At 37.5% G+C, this 22,908-nt stretch overlaps 1 protein-coding gene across 8 annotated transcripts in view; it reads left to right on the top strand.

The window, feature by feature from the left end:
• AFF4 (ALF transcription elongation factor 4) overlaps positions 1 to 22,908 on the top strand; it is an 82,386-nt gene that overhangs the window by 44,537 nt on the left and 14,941 nt on the right. For all 8 annotated transcript variants that reach the window (XM_003829291.7, XM_008954658.6, XM_063604619.1 and 5 more), the window contains 8 exons: positions 8,890 to 8,926; positions 10,805 to 10,850; positions 13,642 to 13,696; positions 14,142 to 14,179; positions 14,892 to 15,054; positions 16,043 to 16,960; positions 20,156 to 20,244; positions 20,870 to 21,110. In XM_003829291.7, the coding sequence (XP_003829339.1) occupies positions 8,890 to 8,926; positions 10,805 to 10,850; positions 13,642 to 13,696; positions 14,142 to 14,179; positions 14,892 to 15,054; positions 16,043 to 16,960; positions 20,156 to 20,244; positions 20,870 to 21,110 (1,587 nt within the window). The remainder of the gene's footprint in view (positions 1 to 8,889; positions 8,927 to 10,804; positions 10,851 to 13,641; positions 13,697 to 14,141; positions 14,180 to 14,891; positions 15,055 to 16,042; positions 16,961 to 20,155; positions 20,245 to 20,869; positions 21,111 to 22,908) is intronic.

The raw sequence follows: 22,908 nt of genomic DNA, 5'->3' as shown, positions 1-22,908 counted from the left end.
CTTTCTCAAACTCTGTTTTTAGGTGCATAAACATTTAGGATTGTTACCTCTTAATGAGTTGAGTCTTTATTACTATGAAACAACCCCTTTTAAATCTTATAATATTCTTTGCTGTAAAATTTACTTTTATATTAATATGATCAGCTCCAACTTTCTTTTATTTAATGTTAGCATGGTATAGTTTTTTCCAACCTTTTGCTTTTAACCTGTTTATGTTCTTATACTTAAAATGCATTTCTTGTAGGTAGTATATGATTTTGTTGTGCTTTTTAAATATAATCTGACACTCTGCTCTTTAATTAGGGTGTTCAGACCACTTACATTTAATGTGATTATTTATACAGTTGGGCTTAAATCTACTATCTTGCTTTTTGATTTCTCTGTCTCATCAGCCCTTTTGTGTGTGTGTGTGTGTGTGTGTGTGTGTGTCAGCCTCTATCTTCAAGTGATTTTATACCATCCTTTTCTGCTGTATAAGACCCTATTGTCATTATACTTGCATTTCTCCCGTCGTAGAATCTGTATGATTGTTTATGTTTTACTTCCACATAAAGTATAAATGGCACAATATTGTTACTATTTTTTATTTAAACAATATATTATCTTTTAGGCTGGGCGCAATGGCTCACACCTATAATCCTAGCACTTTGGGAGTCCGAGGAAGGAGGATCACTTGAGTCCAGGAGTTTGAGACCAGCCTTGGCAACATAGTGAGACTCTGTCTCTACAAAAAATTAAAAAATTACCTGAGTGTGGTGATACGTACCTGTGGTCCCAGCTGCTCAGGAGGCTGAGGTGGGAAAATAGCTTGAGCCCCGGAGGTCTTGGCTGCAGTGAGCCATCATCACTCCACTGCACTCCAGTCTGGGTGGTAGTGAGACCCTGTCTCAAAATAAATAAACACAGTTTGCTATCTTTACTTTTTTTTGAGACAGAGTATTGCTCTGTCACCCAGGCTGGAGTGCAGTGGTGCAATCTTGGCTCACTGCAACCTCCACCTCCCTGGTTCAAGCAATTCTGCCTCAGTCTCTGGAGTAGCTGGGATTACAAGTGCTGCCACCACGCCCTGCTAAATGTTTTTTTTTGTTTTTTTGTGGGTTTTTTTGTATTTTTAGTAGAGACAATCTCGAACTCCTGACGTCAGGTGATCCGCCAACCTCCACCTCCCAAAGTGCTGGGATTACAGGTGTGAGCCACCGCACCTGGCCCATTTTACTATTATCTGGAGGACTTTCTTTAATATTTCTTTTAGTACTTTGAAAAAATCTTTATTTTGCCTTTCCATTTTTATTTTTAAAGTGTTTTTGCCAGCTATAGAATTCTAGATTGAGGACCTTGCCCCCTTGCAACTATCTGCCAGCTTGCATTGTTTTTGATATGTACATTGTTGTCATTCTTTTTTTTGTATATAAAATGTCCTTTTTTTTTTTTTGGCGGTCTTTAAGTTTTTTTTTAATCATTGCTTTTAATCTGTTCAGTTATGATACGTTCTCCTGTAGTTCTCTTTATCTTTCTTGTGCTTGAGGTTTGTTCAGCTTCTTGAAACTTTGGTCTTACAGTTTCCATCAAATTTGGGAAACTTGCTATTACTCAATTTTTTTTTTTACCCTCTTCTCCCCTTTTTTCGTCAAGGACTCCAATTACATGTATATTAGGCCCCTTAAAGTTGTCCCAGAGTTCACTGATGTTCTGTTCTTTCTTTTTTTTCTTTTTTTTTTGTGGGAGATCTTATACTGTATTGCTCCATTTTGCATGGTTTGTATTGCTGTGTCTTTAGGTTCACTAATCTGTTGTTCTGCGATGTCTAATCTGCTGTTAGACATTTAATACATATTTTTATGTCAGACATGTTATCGATAAAAATTTGATAGTGCTTATATATTTATTAATTAAACAGATATTTATTAACTTCTTACTATGTTCCTGGCATGAGATTTGACAACTTGTTCTTTATTAATGAAAAAGATTTTTAGTAGAAAGATGAGGGTAAAAGACTAGTTGTACTAGTCTCAAAAGATATCAGAGTGTCTTTTGAAGCAAACAGAGAATGTGATACCAAGAACTGTATGGTGATGTCGGGGAGTGTTTTTATAAGATGAAGATATTTTGTTATTTTTATAATGCTGATGGCTTAGTAGAAAGGGAAAAACAAATGATCCATGGGAAAGAGAAGAGGTAACCTTAGGAAATCTTCACAAGAGTGATTGAGATTCAGTGCCCAAGTAGAGGACAGTAGCTTTAGAATAGAACACCACTACTTCATTGGCACCAGAGGGAAGCAGAGAATATGGGTATAGTTGGGGATAGCTTGGGAGATTTTCCAGTGATAGTTTGGAGAATATTAAAGATTTCGATTGCCTTTGCACTTACTCACCATGTTTGGAACAACCTCCAGCAGTGTTCTTGACACTGGAGATAGAACGCTGTACAATTTAAATGTTCTTGCTCTAAGATGGGTATTTAAAGAACATAGGAAAATGCTGTGCCAATGCTTAGAATAGTTCTGGCACAAAGTAGCTGTTCAATGAATGTTTGTTAACTGAATTTGGATGTATATATTCAAGTAACAGTGTTTAGATTTTGGTGTTTGTGAGACACCTCAGCTACTGACTGACTGTTGCTAAGGTGGGTTGCTTCTTACTGATAGCTTATCTCATTCTCAAAATTTAAGTGGGTACAACTTCATGTGTAATATACCTAAAAGCTCTGTGTGATACTTTAATAGGTACTTACTCTCCATGTGCACTAACTATATGTACCAAGTCCAATGAGAGGACAGAGAAGGGAGAAAGTTGTTATACCTAGGGAATTTGGGGTTAGCATCCTACAGGAGGTGACACCAATTAGAGTTTGAAGGAGAAGTATAGGAGTGCTAGCAAGATGTGGGATGATAAGGAACACATCAGAAAGCACTTCACACCATTGATGAGTCTGAAAGAGCAGTTCACAGGCGGCAAATGGTGCTAAGTTTAGGATCATATTGGGGAGCTGGTTTAGTATATTCATCTCTCTCCTTGAATTGGTCCCATTTAAAAACAAAAACAATTCAATCCCTCTGTTCCATGTGATTCATCAGTCACTCCTTTTGTTTAGAATAAAACTTACTAAAGATTGATTCATATTTGCTATTTTTCCCTGGTATTTTGCTGGGTGTTATAAGGAAGTGTGAAACAAGAAATGTGTTTTGCCTGTACCAAACATTTGGTTATAGAAATCAATAATACAAAAGAAAGCAATAGGAATTATTTATTAGTGTTTAATTGGATGTGTAGTTGTGTGCATCACACTTAGACGTAAGTTGTCTTCTCTTTGTATTCTGTTCTTTACCTAGAACCTCTTTACCTAGGTGCTTCACAAATCTTATCTTCTCCTCCCCATCTCCTTCCCTCTTTACCTTCCCCTTCCACCTGCCACTGTTGATACAGTAGCTGCTTTAACAGGAATTACAAAAAGGAACCCAGGACAAGGCAAGAGTAATGGCAAAAGTGCAGTTTATGCACAGTTGCAGTGTTGGAACAATGATGTTGAAGCCAGAAATGTCTGGAACTGTGAATATCTTCAACTCAGTTATAGAATCATGCTCTGTACAATATTTTCTGTAATGAAATGAGGAGTGAATCTGAATTTTTTTACACTAACATAGAAATTGTTTCATGATATCAGTTATCCCACTTAAAAATGAGTTAGACACCTCTCTCTTTTTAATCTATCTCACACACAGATACACACACACACGCACACCACCACGAAATATGCTATATGTATCTTTTCATAATGTATTTTTAAAAAATAATTAAACCCCCTTCTCTCTTCAGAGTAAAGATGATGTTGGCCTATCGTGGTGGCTCATGCCTGTAATCCCAGCACCTGGGGAGGCCGAGGCGGGTGGATCACCTGAGATCAGGAGTTCAAGACCAGCCTGGCCACCATGGTGGCCCCATCTCTACTAAAAATACAGAAATTAGCTGGGCGTGGTGGCATGCACCTATAATCCCAGCTACTTGGGAGGCTGAGCTGGAGAGTCATTTGAGCCCAAGAGATGGAGGTTGCAGTGAGCAGAGATCATGCCATTGCACTCCAGCCTGAGCAACAAGTATGAAACATCCTACAGGAGTGTGAAACTCCATCTCAAAAAAAAAAAAAAAAAAAAAAAAAAAAGATGATGTTTTAACAATGAATGAAGTAACCGCTTCCCTAAAAAATATGCTTGAGCGGCTGGGTGCGGTGCCTCACGCTTATAATCCCAGCACTTTGAGAGGCCAAGGTGGGTGGATCACGAGGTCAGGAGTTCGAGATCAGCGTGGCCAACACAGTGAAACCCTGTCTCTACTAAAAATATAAAAATTAACTGGGCGTGGTGGCAGGTGCCTGTAATCCCAGCTACTTGGAAGGCTGAGGCAGGAGAATCGCTTGAACCTGGGAGCTGGAGGTGGCAGAGAGCCGAAATCGCACCACTGCACTCCAGTCTGGGTGACAGAGGTAGATTCCGTCTCAAAAAAAAAAAAATATATATATATATGTATATATATAGTGTATAGATTATACATGAGTGTGTGTGTATATACATATACATACACTCAAGCTAGGAAAATAACAATAATATTGTCATTGTTTATGTATTTTTAGTTTTTTGTTACCAAAAAACCACAGTTCTAATATGAATACTTTAAAGAGCTGAAAAAAAATTTCTAATCAGTGGTTTGAACCTATTTGCTAAAAATAATAAAATGCATCCTTCTAATTTATTTTCCTAAATGATTTACAACAGGGAACATGGAAATCTAATTCAACTTCAATAGAATTCTTTACATAATTAATGTATAGGACTGAAATTTTGTTACTGTGATTTAATAAGCATGGTATTTCTTCCATGAGTATAACTATATCTTTGTGGCATCCAGTGAAACCAGATATCAAAAATAAGTCCATCTTAGCGTCATACCTTTGAAGCATTATATTTTTGTGTGTAAGAAAGGTTTTGTTGTCATTCATAAATATATTTAAAAATTACTCTAAAAATGGTATTTAATTTTTGTTATGCCTTTGAAATTGCAGTATTTTAATCTTATACATATGTTAAGTAGTAATGCATATTCTATACATATTTTGGAGATACAAATGGAAAAATTTCTTAGTAATGGAGTATATGATAAAAAAAAAGCTGGAAGACAAACTTGTTTAAGCTGTAGTTATCTCCTACTGGTACTACTCCAGTAACCTCATTTTGTATCCTTAACTCCATTCTAGCTTTCTTAAAACTGTTCTCCACTTAGTAGGTGAGATGGTCTTCACAATGTGCAGATGTAGTTGTGTAACTCTCCTACTTAATAAGCTGCACACACACAGGTCTTTAATATGGTCTATAAGTCTGTAAACTGTGTGATCTAGCATTTTAGGTCTTCAGTCTCATATCTCACCACTCTTCCACCTTTACTTTTTCCTCTCTGTGGGCTGCCTTTAAGTTCCTTGTCCAAGCCATGCTCTTCCCTTTAAGCTGGACTTTACACATGTTTTCTCTCTCCCTATGGCACTTAGCCTATCTCTTCCTTTCCCAGTTTATTTCCTATATATCCTTCAAATTTCAATCTGAATGGCAGTTCCTCAGGGAAGCCTTTGCTCATCTTCTTGGCTAGATCATACACTCACACACACACACACACACACACACACACATGCACACATGCATACAAGCACACAGGTACACATGCATGCACAATTACAAACTCAATATAATTATGTGTATTTGCCCTTCATTGTGTTTATTACAGTTGCCATTTTACTTTGATTTGCGTGAGTACTTGCAAAGGTAGTAATTATTGACATTCAAATAGGTGTTAAGCTCCATGGGGGCAGGGCCCTTGTCAGTTTTTGCTTATCATTGTTTTCTCAGTACTTTGATACATGAGTAAGTGTGTTGCCAGAGAGTTTGGGTTTCATCCTTAGGAAAAAACAAAGAGTCATTGGGAAGTTCTACGAAAAATAGGAGAGCAGTGATGACGCATACTAAGACTTGGGCTGTAGAAGGGTAAACTTCTACAGGCTGTAGAAGGGAGGCTATAGCTGAGTAAAGGAGATAAACTAGAGCTAGGAAGATCCATTAGAAGGCCATTGTAGGTAAACAAGATGAAGACCTGAAGTCTTTCCGGTTCAGATGGTCTCGCCTTTGGTGGATGTTTAAGAGACAGAATCCAGTAGTATTTGTGGACCTGCTGACTATTGTCAGATATAAGACAAATAAATCAGATTATTTGGAATATGGGGCTATTAACTTTTATGCCATTTACCAAGTAAATGAATATAAGACAATAAACAATTTGAGGGGGTAAAGGAATCTTCATTTTATTTTATTTTTATTATTTGTACAGATAGGATCTTGGTATGTTGCCCAGTCTGGTCTTGAACTCCTGGCCTCAAGCTATCCTCATTGCTTAGCCTCCCAAAGTATTGGGATTACCTGCATAAGCCACCACACCCATCCTGGAATCTTCATTTTAAACAAAAGTCACAAAAGTGACCTCTTGCCCACTGCTCTATATACAGTTTTTTAACAGCAGTACTGAGATGTGATTCACTTACCATGTAATTCACCTACTTCAAGTGTAGAGTTCAGTAGTTCTGAGTTTATTTATAAATCATCAACTCAAAAAGAAACTGTACCCTTTAGCTGTTATCCCTCTTTCCCTCTACCTTCCTAGCCTTAAGCAACCACTAATCTACTCTATCTCTATAGATCTCCCTGTTCTAAACATTTTATATAAATAGAATAATGTAGTATGTGGTCTTTTGTGACTATATTCTTTCACTTAACATTATGTTTTTAAGATTCATCTAAGTTGTAGCATGTAACAGTACTTCATTCCTTTTTATGGCCAAATAATATTCCAGTGTATAAGTATATATCACATTTTGTTTATACATTCATCAGCTGATGGACATTTGAGTTGTTTCCACTTTTTGGCTGTTATGAATAATATTGCTATAAACACTTATGTAGAAGTGTTTGTGTGGACATATGTTTACATTTTGTTTGGTTGTGTACCTAAGAGTGGAATGGCTGGGTCATGTGGTAACTCTGTGTTTACTTATTTGAGGAACTGCCAGAATGTTTCCAAAGCAGCTGTACCATTTCGCATTCTTACCAGGGTTCTGATTTCTTCACATACTTGTCAACACTTGTTACATCTGTCTTTTTGATTCTAGTCATCCTAGTGGTTGAGAAGTGGTATCTCATTGTAGATTTGTATTTCCGTGATGACAGGTGTGAGAAATCTTTTCATCTGCTTATTGGCCATTTATATGTCTTCCTTGGGTAAATGTTTATTCAGGCCCTTTTCCTGTTTTTTAATTGGCTTGTCTTGTTATTGAATTGTAAGAGCTCTTTGTAGTATATTGTGGATACCAGCCCCTTATCAGATACATCATTTGCAAATATTTTCTCCTATTCTGTGAGTTGTCTTTTCACTTTTTTGATAACAATCTTTGAAGCACAGAAGTTCTTAATTTTGATTAAGTCAAGTTTATCTTGCCAAATCCCAGGTCATTTAGATTTGGCACTGTGTTTTTTTCTAAAGATTTTATAGCTCTAGCTTTTACATTTATAGGTCTTTGATCCATCTTGCGTTTTTTGTTTTGTTTTGTTTTGTTTTTAATATGATGTGATATAAAGGCCCAGCTTTATTTTGCCCATGGATATTCAGTTTGCCCAGCAAACTGACTATTCTTCCCCATATAATGGTCTTGGCATCCTCTTGGAAAATCAGTTGAGTGTAGAAATAGGTTTTTAATGTTTTTTAACCGCAAAACTATATTTTAGCTTTCTAACTATTTGGATTGTTCTTTCACAGACAATTCTGTAACTAAAGGAAGATTATGCTTATTTTTAAGTAAGCTTTTAGGAATATTTGTATAATTTTAGTGCTACATCTTGTACCCAGATTTAATTTTGAGAAATGCATAGTTTGCACATATGGAACAGCTGTTCTGGTCATGAAAACTGAGTTTGGAAAGCCATGTTTCACTAAGGGTGACATTCTGGCTTCTTTCTATTGGTGCTTCCTGAGTGCTGGACACTATGCTGTTATAGGGCTTACATGGAAGTAAATGACCATCTCTTCCTCACGTTGCTAATGTATATAAAATATTGGGAGCAGGGAGAAGGAGGGAGTAAAATGACATGGAAATATCCATATGGGATTTTTTTAGTCCATAAAAGTGGTATACTTTTTTTTTTTTTTTTTTTTTGAGATGGAGTCTCACCCTGTTGCCAGGCTGGAGTGCAGTGGCGCGATCTCGGCTCACTGCAACCTCCGCCTCCCAGGGTTCAAGTGATTCTCCTGCCTCAGCCTCCCGAGTAGCTGGGACTACAGGTGCACGCCACCACGCCCAACTAATTTTTGTATTTTTCGTAGAGACGGGGTTTCACCATGTTGGCCAGGATGGTCTTGATCTCCTGACCTCATGATCCGCCAGCCTCGGCCTCCCAAAAAAGTGGTATACTTCTAATGGATAAAGGTTATACAGCTATCTTCACCTGGTACACTGTCTTCGGTATTACCTTTAGTTTTAAATGAAGTGTTTTCTTAAGACCAAGAATTTTAAATTGAAATTAGTTATTTTATAAAGGGCTCTAAATAAGGATATGACTACAATGGATGCTGCTGAAAGAATTGAATGATAAAGATTATTAGGTGGCTTAATGCTTTTTGTATTAATCTCTGGGAAAGTCCATTATTGATCACAAAATTGCCAAGGCTGATCAGACAGGATCATTACATTCTTTCTGTGCTTTTTCAAGTACTTGAAGTGTTTTTATGTAATTTAAGCATTTTTCACTAATTAACCTTTCTTTTTTAGTGTAACTTTGTATAATTTTATGTTCCTTTTTCTTAGGAGTCTCAGCAGTCCAATTTTGGCACTGGAGAACAAAGTGAGTATTTCTTTCCCTCTTTGTTTTCAAATTAAGCTATTTATTGAACATTCAATTTTCATGGTCACACCATATATAACTTTAGTAATACCTTTACATGTCATATCCTTTTTCATTTTTCTTTTCTTTTTTTTTTTTTTTCTGGAGTGTAGTGGTGTGGTCGTAGCTCACTGCAGCCTCGATCTCCAGGGCTCAAGTGATCCTCCTGCCTCAGCCTACTGAGTAGCTGGGACTATGGGCACATGCCACTATGCCTGGCTGATTTTTTAAATTTTTAGTAGAGATAGGGTCTCACTATGTTGCCCAGGCTGGTCTCGAACTCCTGAGCTCAAGTGATCCACCTGCCTCGCCTCCCAAAGTGTTGGGATTACTGGTGTGAGCCACCATGCCCTCGTATCCTAATTTTTATGATCTAATGGGTAGTAGTGGGTTGAGCTGAAAAATTGTTATGCTTTAAAAAATTCAAGAACTGTAAGTCATTGGAGATCAAAATACACTACTTTTATTAAGCATTTGAACTAATAGTTCATGAATACAATTTGATGGGCACCTCATAAACTCAAGAGTTATTCTTCTTTCTTTTAACTTACTTCATGAAGATACTTGGCTCTATGATGATAAAACTCCGCACAAGAAGGGTCATTTTATTTAGCTGACCATGGCCCTTTTCTTCTTATATTTGTACAGTCCCTGTTTATTCTTCCTTGGTTTTCTGATCTGGGTAGAAAGTCTGCTGCCTGCTATACCCTCACCTTCACCCTTACTCTCTTGGCCTGTCAGAAGAATTCTAGGGAAGATAGTCTTATGGTCCCAAGAGATTGTGGTTGTGTAGATTGAGAGTGGTAAGATCAGGAACCATTGCAAATGTCTGGGCTTCACCATATACCTCTGTAACAAAACAGGTATTCTTTTTGCCAAGAGCAGTAACTTCTTAATTAAGGTAGATTTGTACTAGTCATAAGGTATTTTGGAAATGAAAATGTGGAACTTTTTGATCCTTAGTTTATCTTCAGTGATCTTAATGCAGGGATAAAACTAGAAGAATACCTCTTTTGATGTTATGCTTTCTTTATCTGTCTATCAATTTCTTAGTTCCACCTTAAAGGCCGTAGCTACAGGAAAAAGGGATTTGACATTGTTAATTATGCAGAAAATGTTAAAATGCAGACAATAGCTAACTATAGGCCAGAGAATTTACATTTTCTCTCCTTTTTGTTTCCTTTTTTTCTCAGCTTGTTTTCCCTAGTCGTCATCTTTTAAGAATGCTTCATCCTTCTACTCTTCTCTCATTCTCTTTTCTGAAAGCTGTTCACAAATGGGATCATAAGCTGCCTCTACTCATTATTTGTGTTTTTCACTTTGTTTTAGAGCTATTTCTATATCAGCATAAAGCTCTAGCTCATTGTTTAACCTTAAAATTATGTTATAATATGAAAATATCTTAATTTATTTCACTAGTCCCCTATCGATGGACATTTTTTTCCAGTTTTTGCCATTACAAACCAGGCTATAATAAACATTCCCAAGTGTGTGCTTGTGTGTTCATGTATTCCTCAAGATTATACCTGTAATGTAAATTCCTTTCATTGGAATTATTAAGTCACTTAGCAATATAATTACAGTACTGAGAAGGTATTACCAGATTGCTCTTCAAGAAGATCGTATGAGTTTATAGTCCTACCAGCAACATGTGCACATGCTTATTTCCCCTGTAGTCACCAGTATCTCATATTATTGGGCTTGAAGGTGTTACCAGTTTGGTGGTTGAAGAATTATATTTCATTGTTTGATTTACATTTATTTGAGGGTATTTTACATAGACATTTTACAGTCTAAATAGCCATCCTTTAGTTGCTCACTTCATTCTTTTTGTTCCAGAAAGATATAATCCTTCTAAAACTTCAAATGGGCACCAGTCTAAATCGTAAGTTTATTGCTTAATGAGTTTAATATTTATCATTTTTGCTAAAAGTTACCTGTAATATCTAGGTATTTTGAACAGTATTTAGAAATATTGAGGCTGGGCAGGGTGGCTCACACCTGTAATCCTAGCACTTTGGGAGGCCAAGGCAGGCAGATCACGTGAGGTCAGGAGTTCGAGACCAGCCTGGCCAACGTGGTGAAACCCCTTCTCTACTAAAAATAAAAAAATTAGCCAGGCGTGGTGGCGAGCGCCTGTAATCCCAGCTACTTGGAAGGCTGAGGCAGGAGAATTACTTGAACCTGGGAGGTGGAGGTTGTAGGGAGCCGAGATCGTGCCACTTCACTCCAGCCTGGGCCACAGAGCGAGACTTGATCTCAGAAAAATTAAAAAATAAAAGAAATATTTAAGGCATGAGCATGCAAATTTTTATGTAAAGGATCAGATAGTGAAATATTTAGGCTTTCAGAGCCACATAGTCTGTGTTTTGACTGCTCAGCTCTGCCATCTGTAGTATGAAAGCAGCTGTAGACCCTAAGTATGGCAGTATTCCAGCCACACTCTTTAAAACAATGTGGTAGGTTGGATTTGGCTTGTGGGCCACAGTTTGCCTACCTTTGCTCTGAGATCATGGTTTTTTCTCATCTGAGAGTTGTATGTGTATGTTTTTGTGTGTATATTCCTAATTTATATTTAATAAGTCATAAAATAAAGACAGGATTCTTCTTTAGGCCAAGCCCTTCATTTAACCACTAGATTAAGTAACATACATAGTTTGTACTGTCTTTAAGTTTTCTTATTTTTATTTTGTTGGTAGAAGCAGGAATATATATAAAAATGTAACAGGGTAATGTATTGGATGAAAATAAATTCCAACTTAAAGAATGAACTCCTGAGACCACAAGTTAACTCAGTGATTAAAGCAAAGTTCTAAAGAAGCAGTGACTACAGTGCCAGCTTTCTATGCCATAGTCACAGACTATACTGTGATGACCCTAGCCTGGTAGCACTTCAGCTGAATATAAGAACTAAGAATGAAAATACATGAACACAAGAAGTACCCCCTTCACTGCTGAAAAATTCAAATTATACTCCTATTCATCATACTTATTTATATGTAAAGAACGGATGTGGTCTTACCATATATATACCTATCACTTTGGTTGTGAGGGAACAAAAGCGTGCAGGGCCCTGAGCAGTCTGGTAAAAGCTTTGACATATTCACATGTGTAAACAAGTTCATTGAGCTGCCATTGTTAAATCATAAAGGCCGAGAGAATTCAGACTAAGTACATTTCCTTAGAGGAAAATCAGTCATAGAGATAGATGCACTAAGCCCCTGTCTGAAAGAAAACTCTTTTTTCCCTGTTCTGTTTAATTGGGCCAGTCTTAAAAATCATCTGGTTACTTTATTTCAAGGTGGTGTTTAATATGTAATATTTTGAACTTAGGGTCAGATATAGAAATGTTGGTTAAACTTTGAGGAGGAAAAGTACAAGTAGTTAATAGAGTGAAAGAAGATTTCCTTCTCACTGATTGGAGATTGTAATGAAATTTTAAGAAAGGTAATGGAATTACTGATAATGAGAAATTAGACATTTTCCTAGTTGTAGTTCTCCCTAAGCTTTGTATTAATTTTTCCTCCCATGTAAAAAGACAAGGAATGTTTTGTGGACTGTTACATAGAAAATTTTAAGTTTAATGGTTTTGATTTTATGGCCTTAAGAGAAAATTTACATCTTTAATTTTGCTTTCAAAAACAAATTCCAGAAACTGTAAGCTTATAGTATTTGTGTGTATGTGTTTTAATTGATTTGAATTTTGATCAACGGAGATTTTGGAACTTGGGAGTTTTTTTTGTTTTGTTTTGTTTTTTTGAGACAGAGTCTCGCTCTGTCGCCTAGGCTGGAGTGCAGTGATGGGATGTCGGCTCACTGCAACCTCCAGCTCCCGGGTTCAAGCAATTCTCCTCCTACCTCATCCTCCTGGGTAGCTAGGATTACAGGTGCCCACCACCACGCCAGGCTAATTTTTGTATTTTTAGTAGAGACAGGGTTTCACCCTGTTGGCCTGGCTGGTCTCGAACTCATGACTTCAGGTGATCCGCCAACCTCAGCCTCCCAAAGTAGTGGGATTACAGGCATAAGCCACCGCACCCAGCCAGAACTTCAAAGTTTTAAAAATATATACATAGCCATTTCTGCTATATAGCCAGGACTTTTACCCAAAATATTTATTTCTGCAGAGGGCACTTTGTTTCATAGCAAGGCATTTATGAACTAGAACTTTGGCTTAGGAAACCGTTCTGGTTTTCACAGTTACCCAGTTGTCAACAGTTATACTAACCTCTCTTTATGGAACATGGGGGACAAAGGAAGAATTGCTTGATGCTTTCATTTTATCTTCCTTCTTTTTAGGAATTATATCTCTCTAGTGGATTGTTGGGTATGACTTTGTTAATTTTTAATAATGAATGTGTGTGTGCAACTAGGGAAAAGTTAGAGATTACAGAACTGAATTATGAGAGTTTATAGAAAGTAGCTTTTGTTTAATTAGAAAAGGTGAATATTTTATTCATGGGAAGGATAGAGCTTAGGAATGGTTAAATTCCTCCATTCTCAATTTTGAGATTTTGAACCAAACCAGGTAGAATAAGACTTACTGGTGTTTTGTTTTTTGGTTAAATTTTTGGCTACCACAGTGATTATTTCTAGAATTTTTAGTAGATATTTAGTACTCTGGCATACCATGTAAACTGTTCCAAAAATAATAATTCTTTGTCTTTTCCCTCTAGTATGTTAAAAGATGACTTAAAACTAAGCAGCAGTGAAGACAGTGATGGGGAACAGGTGTGTCTACTGTTGTATTATTTTGCCAGTCTCATATAGTATTTTCATTGTATTTTATAAAAATGATAATGGAATAATGCATTTATTACTTAAAATAAGTTTCTTATAAGCTTTCTGACACTGAAATGTTGTAGTTTTCTTCTCTGTTTTTAAATCTCCATTTTTTTCTTATTTTTTTAAAAAATTGGGTTTTCCTCAACATTTATTATGGATCAAAACATACTCATGAAGCAGTAGATTATTGACAATAATAACTATTAACAAAGCTTTTGATCTTATTCTGGCAATTCAGTTACTCTTTAGGTAAAAACAGTATAAGTGCTAAACATTGTTGCATACATTAGAGAATCCAGTTTTTTCTGTTAAGAGTTCAGATATTATTCACACTAAGCAAATAGAATACTGTTTATTCATTCACAGATTCTTTCTTATGTTTTAATTTTAGGATTGTGATAAGACAATGCCGAGGAGTACACCAGGAAGGTGGGCATCCTTTTCTTTTCTGTTTTATTGGTAAGAGTTGGGTCAGCCTGATAACATTGCAGGGATATAATAAGTGGCCTTATAAGTAAATATCAATTTTGATAATGGTTGTACAATTCTGTAAATTAAGTCATTGAATTATACACTTAAAGTGGGTGTTTTGTGTATTATACCTCAAACTGTTTTTAAAAGGTGAGTATTAATAGCTAAGTAGCACATCAGAAACTTTAAAAAGAATTACTCATTTCATTTACAGTGAAGTTCTGGATTCATAGAATTATAGCAGTCTAACACATAGTAAACATTTTAAAGAAAGTTGCAGCCGGGCGCGGTGGCTCACGCCTGTAATCCCAGCACTTTGGGAGGCCAAGGCGGGTGGATCACCTGAGGCCAGGAGTTTGAGACCCACCTGACCAATATGGTGAAACCCCGTCTCTACTAAAAGTACAAAAATTAGCCGGGCGTGGTGGTGGACGCCTGTAGTCCCAGCTACTTGGGAGGCTGAGACAGGAGAATTGCTTGAACCTGGAAGGCGGAGGTTGCAGTGAGCTGAGATCGTGCCACTGCATTCCAGCCTGGGCCACAGAGCAAGACTCCGTCTAAAAAAAAAAAAGACAAGAAGAAAAAAAGAAAGTTGGTTGTCCGATTTGGATGTTTTCCTGTTGTCAATGTAAAATAAACTTTGGACATTTGTATATTTCATCTCTTTTAGTAACTCTGAACCTTCACACCATAATAGTGAAGGAGCAGATAACTCCAGGGATGATTCTAGTAGCCACAGTGGATCTGAAAGCAGCTCTGGATCTGACTCAGAGAGTGAAAGTAGTTCCAGTGACAGTGAGGCAAATGAGCCATCCCAGAGTGCATCTCCCGAGGTGAGACAGAGGCGGTGGGGTACCTTCCACAGGCCCTCTCAGGGTCCTTGGTGATGTCCATTTAAAACCTGATCCAAATATAAAAGGAGAAGGAAAGAAGGTTCCGTAGTCTGACAAAAAGAAATTGTAGTGTGTACGTTGGAGGAAATCTAGATGGTTCCTTGTTGTTTGAACAAATTCGGTCTAGATTAGGAACTGCTTGGCATATTACAGGTCACTAAAATACTGTGTACCTTTAGTTTGGTCTTTTATTTTTATGACTCAACATGGTAATTGATGTTCTGTGGTTACAAAGAACATCATGTTGTTGATAAAAAGAGTCTTATGTAATACAATTTTGGTATAGCTTGTTAAATTGCAGTTAAAAATCTCTTTGTACCTACATCATTTGTTTACTTTCTAGAATTAAATATTCTGTACGGTAATTTGTAATTATGCCTTTGAAATTGGATTCTTGAATAGGAATATTTGCTATTTAAAGGTCATATATAACATTAAGCTTATCTTTTTTTTTTTTTTAAGACGGAGTCTTACTCTGTCACCCAGGCTGGAGTGCAGTGGCTCAGTTTTGGCTCACTGCAACCTCCGCCTCCCGGGTTCAAGTGATTGTCCTGCCTCAGCCTCCTGAGTAGCTGGGATTACAGGCGTGCGCCACCGCATCTGACTAATTTTTGTATTTTTAATAGAGACGGGATTTCACCATGTTGGTCAGACTAGTCTCAAACTCCTGATCTCATGATCCGCCCACCTCAGCCTCCCAAAGTGCTGGGATTACAGGTGTGAGCCACCGTGCCTGGCCACTTATCTTCTTATTCAGATGATAAGAGCTAATAGTCAATACTCAGCCCTTTGCTTTGGTTCATAGAGAGCCATTTGCTTTTGTTGCATTAGGCATTGTGGTTTTTCCTCTTCTTTGAGGTTGTAAAGGAGGGAGAACGAAAAAAGCATTCAGTATCGAAAAAAGCATACATATTTCTCTGTTTTTCAGCCTGAACCCCCGCCAACAAACAAATGGCAACTTGATAATTGGCTGAATAAAGTGAACCCACATAAAGTGTCACCCGCCTCTTCAGTGGACAGTAACATCCCATCATCTCAAGGCTACAAAAAGGAAGGCCGAGAGCAGGGCACTGGGAATAGCTACACTGATACAAGTGGACCTAAAGAAACGAGTTCCGCTACTCCGGGACGAGACTCCAAAACCATCCAAAAGGGATCAGAAAGTGGGCGTGGGAGGCAGAAATCTCCTGCACAGAGTGACAGCACAACACAGAGAAGAACTGTAGGCAAAAAACAACCCAAAAAGGCTGAGAAGGCAGCTGCTGAAGAGCCTCGTGGAGGCCTGAAGATAGAAAGTGAAACCCCTGTAGACTTGGCTAGCAGCATGCCCTCCAGCAGACACAAAGCAGCCACCAAAGGCTCAAGGAAACCCAATATAAAGAAGGAGTCTAAGTCTTCCCCTCGACCTACAGCAGAGAAAAAGAAATATAAGTCAACAAGTAAATCTTCCCAGAAATCAAGGGAAATCATAGAAACAGATACCTCATCCTCAGATTCAGATGAAAGTGAGAGCCTTCCTCCTTCCTCACAAACTCCTAAGTACCCCGAGAGCAATAGGACTCCTGTTAAACCCTCCTCAGTGGAGGAAGAAGATAGCTTTTTTCGGCAACGAATGTTCTCTCCTATGGAAGAGAAGGAACTTCTTTCACCCCTCAGTGAGCCTGATGACAGGTACCCACTTATTGTGAAGATTGACCTGAATCTTTTGACTAGAATACCAGGAAAGCCTTACAAAGAAACAGAGCCGCCCAAGGGGGAAAAGAAAAATGTGCCAGAAAAGCACACGAGAGAGGCTCAGAAACAAGCCTCAGAAAAAGTTTCCAACAAAGGCAAGAGGAAGCATAAGGTTTGTGAAGGGTTTTTGTTGTTTGTTTTGAAACATCAGAATCTGAAATGCGGTGGAAATCTCAGTAAGCCACAAAGTAACAAGGTGGGTCATAAGCTGTGAAGGAAAATAGTGGGTAAACCCAAGGCCCAGGCGAGGCTACATGTGGAACAGTCTCTTGAGGATTTCTGTGCTTCTGCCTGTGTCCTTCAGTAAAGCAGAATAGTTGCTAATGAAATAAAAAATGAGTCAGTGCTTTTCAGCATGTGCTGGCCAGTGTAGAGGTTAGAGAGCAGCAGCTTGCAAATAGGCATTTGCAACATTCTCAACATTTTGGTTTTAGGTGTTTTTAGTTTGGATATGTACTCCCCGTATTGTTATAATCCCTACCATTCTCTTCTGATGTACACCCAGACCAAGTCACACTTTAAATAACTAATCTGCTATGCACCTCTATGCCCCAGCTTATTTTCCTTAACAAAGGTCAGAACTGAAAATATTGCTGGCTCATAGCCAGCTGTCATCCCTAAATACTTCCAAGATAATTTTGGATATAGAAGCAAAATTTGTATATTTAAGGTCTGCTTTTCTTAGACTGAGGAAATGTGAAAACTCACGCATGTCTATGATTGGAGGATAATAATCATACAATGAAGAGATCTGAATCACTACATATATAGAGACTGTGGGAAAAACAGCCTGATCTTTTCAGCTCTAGTGAGGAATTTACAGGAGAATGTAAAGTTTTAAGTAGTCTATATCAAAGAATACTATAATTTCTTCCGATACATGTCTATGATTGTGAAAGACCAGAAGTTAAGCTTGAGTAGGTGAACAGATAGGTACCAGAATGGCCTTACCAAGTAAGTAAACTTAGAACACAAACACCACTCCAGTTGACCTGAGAATCACATATACTACAGGGAGAATAGAGCACTTTCTTAAAATGGAGTGAGATATTTTCCTCTCTCCTTTTCATAAAACCACAGTGCCATGTGCAGATGATATATATTCAGACAAATTAGAATAATACATGACTTCTTTTTTGAATCTTTAAAAATTGAAATTGTCCACATTATTTAAATTTTTAGAAAACCAAAGCTTACTACTCTCTATACTATACCTAATGAGTTTCCATTATCATAGTATAGAGATGTTTTGCTCAACTAGTAAGCTGTTTAGGGCTGCTGGCCCCTGTAGCCGACAGCCTCAGATCGCTGGACTTGGCTGTGGGATTTAATTCATAGAATTATGTGGAATAAGAGCTTGTGTATGATAGACTCTGCTCTTTAGGAAGCTAGGACTTTTTCTATGGAATTTTAAAAAATGGTCCTTTTGTGCTTAAAAAGTGTTACTTTTTTGGTAAGATTTTATTTTATTTTTCTTACTTTTAGAGACAGGGTATTACTCTGTCACCTAGGCTGGAGTGCCATGGCATTCATAGCTCACTGCAACCTCAAACTGCCGGGTTCAAGTGATCCTCCCTCCTCAGCCTCCCGAGTAGCTAGGACTACAGGCATGCGACCCCACACCTGGCTAATTTTTTATAGAGATGGTGTCTTGCTATATTGCTCAAACTGGTCTCAAACTCCTGGAATCAAGCAGTCCTCCCACCTCAGCCTCCCAAAGCACTGGCATTACAGGTGTCAGCCACCACACCTGGCCCTTTTATAAGGTATTCAGACATTTAAAATATAAAGTGTCAAGGGCAGTACCTGGAGGTAAAGCAGGTAGTACTAAGAGAAGACCCAGTTAAGGGTAATAAAGGATGTAGATTTCTTTTTCTCATGTTTTCATTTGTCTGTCTTTATTCATTTGTATAGGGGAACAGATTCTTTTGTTATGGTAGAATATTTGCATTCTCGTGCCCTGATATTTGAAGCAAAAGGAAAACTTAGATTCACTTAGAAAAGTAACATTGGCAGTGGATGGGCCCACCACTTGTGTTTTCCATCAGAAAGTTTTTTGAGTCACTAGGCTGTGCTATGATCAAAAGTATGGACCATAAAAAATGTTGGCAAAGTTGTGAAAAAGTTGGAACTTTGATATGATGCTGATGAGAATAGAAATGATACCACTGCTTTGGAACATAGTTTGGTAGTTACTGAAAAAGTTAAACATAGAGTTACCTTTTGATCTGCAGTTGTACTGCTAGTTATATATCCAAGAGAAATGAAAACATGTCCACACAAAAACTTGTACTTGAATGTTCATAGTAGCATTATTCATATTAGCCAAAAAGTGGAGACAACCCAAATGGCCATCACCTGATGAATGACTAAACGAAATGAATAAATTCTATGCAGTGAATACTATTCAGCCATAAATGAGAATGCAGTACTAATCCATGCTGCAACATAGATGAACCTTAAAAATGTTACACTAAATGAAAGGAGCCACAAAGGCCACATATATTGAATGATCCATTTTCCTGAAATGTCTAGAATAGGCAAATCTATAAAGATGAAATGTGATTGCCAGTGTCTGGGGCAGGAAGAGATAGGGAGTGACTACTAATGGGTATAGAGTGTGTTTTCAGGATAATGAAAATATTTTAAAATTCATTAAGCCGGGTGCAGTGGCTCACACCTGTAATCCCAGCACTTTGGGAGGCCAAGGCGGGCGGATCATGAGGTCAGGAGATTGAGACCATCCTGGCCATGGTGAAACCCCGTCTCTACTAAAAATACAAAAAATTAGCTGGGAGGCTGAGGCAGGAGAATCGCTTGAACCTGGGAGGTAGAGGTTGCAGTGAGCTGAGATCGTGCCACTGCATTCCAGCCTGGGCGACAGAACAAGACTCCGTCTGAAAAGTAAATAAATAAATAAATAAAATTAAAATTTCATTGTGGTAATGGTTGTACAACTCTGAATATACCAAATGTTATGGAATTGTGCACTTCTAAAGAGTGAATTTTATGTTATGTAAATTATATCTTAATTTCACAGATACTACCTCCCAAATCATTACATTGAAAAGATGCCATCTTAGAGACTGTAGGAAATGTGTTTCAGTCTTTGGGTTTTGTGTATCTAAAATAGGCGACCTCAGCCTTAAAACCTCATCTTCTTGAATATTATTTAAATGAATTTTAGTACTTCTCTTTTATCTTCTTTCTGATGCCTAATCATGGATAAACTCTTTGTGCGTAGCTAGTGCTGGAAGCTGAAGTTAGTTGAATAAAAATCAGACCACGGTTTCTATTTTTCATCTAGAATGAAGATGATAACCGAGCCAGTGAGAGCAAGAAACCCAAAACGGAGGACAAGAATTCAGCAGGCCATAAGCCATCTAGCAACAGAGAGTACGTTCCCAAAACATGTTGCATGCCAGTGTTGTTAATATATGTATATCATTTGATAGTGGGTACTTTCTGACATGCTCTGAGTGTTCCTTTTAGTAAGCAAGTGTTATATAAATGCATACACATAACATATGCCAAATAGTGGGAGCTTTCACTTTTAGCTAATAGGGATGGAAAACATTTAACATTTAATTAGTTCTTCCTTTATTCATTTTTTATTGGGGTAGGGGTGAGTATGGAGGGAGAATTAAAGTAAAGCTATGCCACTTTCTGGTTCGATGGCAAACTTATCTGTAATTTCCAAGAGACTGGTTGCCAACTTAAAAGTGGTAATCTCTTCATTCACCATTCATCAATTTGTTCAATCATTCAGCCAATATTTATTGAGTACTACTGAGTGGTAGGTCAGTTTTTGGCCCTGGATTTACAACCACGGGAATAAAAACAGAGAAGATGCCTACCTTCATGGAATTTACAGTCTTATTTTGTTTTATAGAAATCATGTGTCCTAGTAATCAAATGGGGAAAAACAGATTTGTCTTGAAAGCAGACAAAGAGAAATGGAAAAATCAATTACCCCTGTATTACTGTGTGGAGAAATGAAGGCATTCGTTTGGTTTGGCAGGTCATCTAAGCAGAGTGCTGCAAAAGAAAAGGATTTGTTGCCTTCTCCCGCTGGGCCTGTTCCTTCAAAAGATCCAAAAACAGAGCATGGCTCTCGGAAGAGGACTATTAGTCAGTCTTCTTCCTTAAAGTCAAGCAGTAACAGCACCAAGGAGACGAGTGGCAGCAGCAAAAACAGTTCCTCCACATCAAAGCAGAAGAAGACCGAAGGGAAGACTTCCAGTAGCTCCAAGGAGGTTAAGGTAAAGTGTTGGGGGCCTGGGGCTTTTGAAAATCACTCAACTTGCCATGTGACTTTTCCAGGGTGACACTGTGCTTTGAAATTATTGTAACATCTCAGTAAATATATAGGCCTATGTCTTTTACCCTCTATATGTAATAATCCTGATAAATGAATATAGTGATATAAGACTGTGAAGGCAGTAAGTCAGCTGGTCACATACATATTGAAAGAAAAACCCTTGGGTACAGTGGCTCATACCTGTAGTCCCAGCTATTTGGGAGGCTAAGATGGAAGGATCATTTGAGGAATTTGAGTCCAGCCTGGGCAATGTGGTGAGACCCTGTCTGTAAAAGAACTTTAGAATTAAAAAAAAAAAAAAAAAAAAGATAGAAACCAGTCATTGGAAAAGTTGGTTATGGAAGCTTTTAAAATAAGAACTAAGTGGTTCCAGTTGCTAAGATTGAGTTGTTGTATATTGTTTGAAATAGGCTTTGAGTTTCTCAGAATTATACTTTACAAACAAGTTATATTACGTAAAGTGACAAAGCAATCATTTGACTTTGATTCATGAAATAGAAAAAGAAATCTTTAGCTAAGCTAGCACTGAAATTATTTCTAATTATTATTCCTAGGATACTCACAATGCAGGGGAGTATTCTTCATGTTTATAGTTGGAGATTTGGATCAAAGGAGCTTTTTCAAGGCTGTACTTTAATAGTCACTCAACCTCAATTTGTTTACCAGGTTGTTTGCTTTCTAAACTGTTCTGATCAGGAGCAAATTTACTTAAATCAGAAAATACCTATTATTTAGTAAGCAAAGGTTTGAGAGTTGAAAAATAAGACTCCTTAAAGCTATTATATTTATTAACTGGTAAAATTTAAATTTTTTAAATTGAGATTATTTTAATTAAGAACTTCTCAAATTAAAATACACAGAAAGCTTTTTCTCTAGCTGAACAACCTCTTTCTTTAGTAGTTTAGTGTTAGCACAAGGTGCTTAGGACCTTGACTCTTATATTGGCCTGCTTTATTGCTCCAGTTCTCCATCTGCCTGCTGATGGTTTTTCTCCATTTCCCATCCTTTAACTGTAGGATTTGAGGCCTCTGTGCTTGCTTCTTGAAACCTGCTATTGCTTTTTTAATTATTAATTAATTAATTAATTTGCTTTTAAATAAGTGAGCTCTCCTGCTCATTTGGATTCTGCTATCTCGTGGGTAAAAATCACTGTGTATGCTTCTATCACACGTAAGAAAGGAGTTTCTTCAAGAAGTTCGTCAGCTTCTTGAAAGCAGGCATTTGTGTCTTATTTTGTGTTTTATCCGGTGCTTAACTTGCTGGGTAATGAGGAAATATTTGTTGGATCAAATGTAGTCATTTGGTACTCTGTTGTTTTCAACAAAATATGGAATAGGGCCTTACCACTTTGATTTCAATAGCTCTTGGCACTTAACAGTTACTGAAGTTAGTATTTGTTAGTCTTGACAATTTCCAAGTTAGGCAGTGACATTTGAGTTTATTAGAGAACAATCTGTAATTTAGTTAGGAAATATGCTATTTTTTATTCTATCAACTAAAGAAAATATTAGATCTGGAAAATCAACATTGCACATAGTTTTTATATAAGAAAACTGTTTAAATATTTGGAAACTTATTTTCAGAAATCCTCTGAAAAGCAAATCTGAATGTAGGTCCTTATGGGTCTATTTATAAAACATAGAGCGGGCCAGGCATGGTGGCTCACGGCCTGTAATTCCAACACTTTGGGAGGCTGGCTGGAGGATCGCTTGAGCCCAGGAGGTTGAAGCCACAGTGAG

Source organism: Pan paniscus, chromosome 4 (assembly GCF_029289425.2).
Source record: "Pan paniscus chromosome 4, NHGRI_mPanPan1-v2.0_pri, whole genome shotgun sequence".
NCBI classification, from domain to species: domain Eukaryota; kingdom Metazoa; phylum Chordata; class Mammalia; order Primates; family Hominidae; genus Pan; species Pan paniscus.
The sequence above is the reverse complement of the archived record's forward strand: the minus strand, read 5'-3'. Positions and strand labels throughout refer to the sequence as shown.